A 5,195-nucleotide genomic window follows, 5' to 3' on the forward strand; every position below is an offset into this window, starting at 1 on the left:
TGAAGGGGCAGGTGGGGCAGGAGAAACGCCTTCTCTTGGGCAGGGTGGCTTTTCGAGGGGCTGCATCCAGCGGGAGCTCATCGGGCTGGCCTGGCTCAACACTGGCTGGGTCCCCCGCAGGGAGCTGGATGTTTTGGGGTTCATCCTCCTCGGGATGCGGGATGTGCTTCTCGGCACAGTGGCTCTTGAGCGCTCGCCGGGAGCGGAAGGCCTCGGGACACAGGGAGCACCAGAACCGCTCCACGCTCCGGCACCCATCCTCCACGTGGGAGGTGATGGTGGAGACACGGGAGCACACGAAGGAGCAGGCGTTGCAGCGCAGCTTCCCTCCCTCCAGCCGGTATTTCTCTGAGAGTTTCCCAGGCTGGGGAGGACAAGTGGCTCCACCAGTCTCAGTCCCATCGTTTGGCTGGGGAGGTTCTTCTGCCACTTCTGTGCTGTCCCCTGGCAGGGATTTCTCAGGGGCAGGACAGCCCGACACCTGCTCTCCAGGCAAAGGACTGCCTGCTCCCTGCATTTTATTAGGCAGCAGTTCAGCTTCCCAAGAGCACTTGGCATGCCCGGACTCCTCCAAGCCTCCCTTCTGGCTCTTCACCGTTTCTGTACCATTATCACCAGGCTGGTCAGCAGTTTGGCACAACCCAAGTGGCTCCTGTCCAGCTGGTTTGAGGATCTTGTTCTTCTTCAGGAGGACTGGGCACTTCTTGAGGAGGTGGGTGTTGAGCCCCCTTTGCTGCTTAAAGCTGGCACCGCACTCACGGCACAAGAGGGGGGCCCGGCGGCTCTGGCAGCTGGCACGGCTCTGGCAGCTGGCTTTAGAGTGCAGCGACATGGACTTCTCCTTCCGTGTGATATACGAGCACTTCTCGCACTTAAAGATCTGGCTCTCCGACTGCACCACCAGCATCTGCACCCGACCCTCCAGCACCAGCGTCTCCGCCTGCTCCTTGTCCTGCTTCCGCAGAGCCTTCAGCACCGACTCCGAGCCGCCTCTGGCATCGTCGTCAGAGGTGGTCACATCCTCTGGGACAGGTGGATGGCTCTTCTCCGCTGCCTTCAGCACGCTGAGCCAGGCCTCTGGCAGCTCAGCTTGGCTGGCCTCTTTCACCTCGGTGTCCGCCACAAGCTTGTGGTGGCCTGAGCAGGACCCCTTGAGGTGGTCTGTGGCCTGACCTAGAGTGTCTTTTCCCTGGCTGTGTCCTGCAGCTACAGCGCCCTTCAGTCTCACCGCCTCATCCTCCCGTACGTCTGCCTCCTCTTCCTCAAAGCCTGGGATGTCTTCGAGCGTGTTGTCATTGTCCTCCAAGCCAAGGTCATCCCGGGAGCCCAGCATCTCATAGGCTGCGGGAGGCTCCTTGCAGGAAAGCATTTCCACGCTATCTGGCTGTGCCGCGCGGGCTTCTCCAGTCAAATGCTCCAGGAGGGGGTCAGACGGGACATTCAGTGCCTCCAAGTGCAATGTGCAGCTCTCTGCCACATCCCCAGAGGCAGAGAGCTCAGCTGAGGCTGTGGCAGTGTCCCTTTGCACGCAGTCATCTTTCTGGACACTGCCAGCAGTGGGACGGTTCTGCTCCCCCTCACCCACACCTCTGTCTGCCTCGCTGCCGCTCTTTGCTGGAGCGGCATCCTGTCCAAGGAGCGGCACCGCTAACGCTTGCTGGTGGCCCTCTTCCTCCTGAGACTCCAACTGGGATGGCTTCGCCTTTGCCCACTGCTCCTTGCTGGCGACAGGGGAGCTGGCATCCACCCGCAGAGCTGTGCCAAGCTCACAGCTGAAGAGCGCTTCGGACGAGCTGATCTCCAGCTCCTTGCTGGCGTAATTTTCCAGCCAGTCCTTATCACCAGGGACGTAGCCGTGAATCTTGCGCTTGTGGAAGAAGAGGCTGGTGTTGCTGAAGGTGCAGTAGGAGCAGAGGGCGCAGCGAAACTCCTTCTGCTTGGTGTGCTTGCAGTTCTCGTGGTTAAAAATGGTCTGGTAGGTGCAGTACTGGCACTGGAAGACTGGCACCTGGTAGTTCTGCGAGTGCTTGGCCTGCATGTGCTTCTGCAGCTCGTACTTGCGCTTGCAGGCGAAGCCGCACACCTCGCAGATCAGACTCTTGCCCTGGTGCCGCAGCTTGTGGCTGCTCAGCTGGTCAGCACGGTGGCACCGGTATGAGCACTGGTTGCATTGGTACCTGCAGGGAAAGCAGAGTCAGTCAGGCAGCCTGAGGAACCAGGGCAGGCTGAGCTCTGTCAGGCACTCAGAGCTCTGCATCCCCATCTTGGGCACATGGGAAGGGTTTGTCACATCTGACCTTTGCCATCCAGGCAGCTCTGACCACAGGCAATTCCTTCCTGCAGCAGCCCTTGGCACTGCTGGTGCTTTATAGCCCCAGCCTGGGGACGGGAGACAGATTCCCCAAGTATTCCATAGAGTGACCAAGTCACCCCCACACACACATCACATCAGCAGCACCTCCAGCATTCCTGGAGGCAGACTAGACCCAAAGGAGGCGATAATACAAAGGTGAAAAACATGTTCCAGCAGCATCCTGCATGTGCCCAAGCTGGCCTTGGCCTGCAAACATCCAGCAGAGCCTGTGAACCCAAGCTCAGAGCTGCACTGATGTGATCATATACCTCCTCGGTGGCACAGAGACACCAAAAATAGCTTGGGCTCCACAACACCATGCTGGCAACAACCCACAAGCTCAAAGGCCGCAATTCCTTCATGCCAGACGGAGCAGGCTATAGCCAACCCCTGGGCATAAGAGCCTGGCACACAATGCAGCCTGGAGCAGCAGATGCCTGAAGTTGGATTTGGGGAGCCCTGACAACGCTACCAGGCCAGCAGAGCAGGGGGTCATACCGCAGATCTCCAGTGTGCTTGCGCATGTGGACGTTCAGGTAGTGCTTCCACTTGGTGATGTACCCGCACTCGGTGCACATGAAGTTCTTGTCGTTGGAGTGGGTCAGCATGTGCTTAGAGAGGTAGCTCACATCCCGGCACGTGAAGCTGCAGAGCTCACACTTGTGAGGTTTCTCTCCTGCACGCAACACAGGAACACCCTCAGCATCACGGCCAGACAAAACAACACCGTCTGCCTCCCCCTGCAGGGAAACCAGCTCAGCAGGAGATGGAGAGTAACAGCAGGGCTGCCACAGCTTCAGCCGAGTGATGCTCGGGTGGCAGAGACGGGACTCAGAATCAGAATCACAGAATCACAGGATGTCAGGGGTTGGAAGGGACCTCAAAAGATCATCTAGTCCAGCCCCCCTGCCAGAGCAGGATCACCTACAGTCGGTGACACAGGAACGTGTCTTTTGAATGTCTCCAGAGAAGGAGACTCCACAACCTCCCTGGGCAGCCTGTGCCAGGGCTCTGTCACCCTCACTGTGAAGAAGTTTTTCCCTAATATTTTTGTGGAACCTCCTATGTTCCAGCTTGTACCCATTGCCCCTTGTCCTGTCATTGGACATCACTGAAAAGAGCCTGGCTCCGTCCTCCTGACACTCACCCTTGACAAATTAATAAACATTTATGAGGTCATATTCCCCGTAACAGAAAAAAAAGACAAACCAAAACAACTTTACAGAATCTACAGGGGAAGGAAAACAACCTAATACATGTGAAAGAATAATTATGGTACTGCATTTTTTTATAGCATTTTACAACTACTTCTGTAAATGCCATGCTATAAATTAATTATTTTGTATGAAAATATGTGATTTGATCACAGCCCTTAAAAGGTCACCCAAGAGGCAAATAAATCCCAACAAAGCTATAACTAGATACTACAAAAAGAGCATGGCAACAAGAGATAACACAGTTGGACTGTTCTTTCAGAAAGCCTAACAATGATTTAATCTGATAAATACATCTGGATTAAGTTTCTTTCTTAGATTCCTCAGCTGATTTATTCCCCCTGACCCAGCCTTCCCTGCCCACCCAGAGTTGGGACAGGCCCCCCCTGCCACCCCAGCTCGGCTCTCGGGACTGCCCCAGCAGACACCCACCGGTGTGCAGCAGCATGTGTCGGATGAGCACCCTCTTGTGCGCGGTGGCGAAGGCACACTCGGTGCACTTGTGGATCTTCTCGTTGGCGTGCATCTTGCCCACGTGGTCATGAAACTCCACAGGGTTGAAAGTGGCGTAGGGGCAGAAGCTGCACTGGAGCTGCTCGCTGCCCGGGTGCCCCTGCTTCTTATGCTTGCGGAAAACGTGCTTGTTGGAGCAGATGAAGTCGCACTGCTGGCAATGAAAGGCGTAGTGGGTTTTTCGGTGAGCCTCCATGGCCTCTGCCGTGCCGAAGAGCAGTGAGCAGGCATAGTACTTGCACTCCACCGCCTTGATGCTGTGAGCATCCTTGAGGTGACGAACAAACTCCTTCCGGTCCTCCGCGCAGTAGTCGCAGTCCCCCTGGAAGCAGCTCAGCCTCTTGGGCTCAGCTTTGTGAGTCTTCAAGTGCTCTTTGAGGGCCTGGCTGAGCCGAAACTTCTCCTCGCAGACGGGGCAGGAGTAAACATCGGAGTAGAAGTTGGAGATGTCCTCGTGCATGCTGGCCATGTGGCGGTTGAGGGCGTTTTTCTCCACCGAGCTGTAGTGGCAGAGCGGGCAGCGGTGGGCCTTCTCGCCCGTTTCCCGCATCATGTGGATTTTCAGCTTGCTTTTGCTGGTGAAGTACTTGTGGCAGTTGGGGCACTGCAGGCTGGGGTCGGGGAAGTGCAGGTGGAGGTGCTCCACCAGGTGCGTCCGCTTCTTGAAGCACCGCTTGCATTCGGGGCACATGTGGGTTTTATAGAGGTACTCGGAGCCCTCTGCGACATCCCCTGTGAGGGCAGAGAAGGGGAAGCCATCAGGAGGGAAGAGACAGGGAGCACAGGCAGATGTTCTCTCCGCGATCCAGCTGTGCCAGGGCAACGGTTTATATACATAAGTGGTCACACAGCAGCCACCTACTTGGAGGGACTGTTCCCACTATGAGACACCAACATGGTTCAGGTGAGCTCTTTCCAATTCAGCACTGGCAAAGTGCAACCAAAATCAGGCCTGCCTGGGTACTCCTGATGCCTAAAGCAGGGAGACTTTTGCCTGAGTGGCATCAGGTGAGGACAGGCAAAAGAAAGGACTCGTTCCCTTGGGCAGAGGGAGCAGGCGCTGGCACATGCAGGAGATGTGGGGCTGCTGGACAGTGCTGAACCCACCAGCCCGG

At 56.5% G+C, this 5,195-nt stretch overlaps 1 protein-coding gene across 1 annotated transcript in view; it reads right to left on the reverse strand.

The window, feature by feature from the left end:
- Window positions 1–7: 7 nt before the first annotated feature.
- The window catches only part of ZNF142 (zinc finger protein 142), a gene marked incomplete at both ends in the record, with an annotated part of 7,232 nt that continues 2,044 nt past the window's right edge, over window positions 8–5,195 (reverse strand). The window contains 3 exon segments of the mRNA XM_009874282.1: window positions 8–2,177; window positions 2,852–3,029; window positions 4,000–4,812. Coding sequence (XP_009872584.1) covers window positions 8–2,177; window positions 2,852–3,029; window positions 4,000–4,812 — 3,161 coding nt within the window.

Source organism: Apaloderma vittatum, unplaced genomic scaffold (assembly GCF_000703405.1).
Source record: "Apaloderma vittatum isolate BGI_N311 unplaced genomic scaffold, ASM70340v1 scaffold9058, whole genome shotgun sequence".
NCBI lineage: Eukaryota > Metazoa > Chordata > Aves > Trogoniformes > Trogonidae > Apaloderma > Apaloderma vittatum.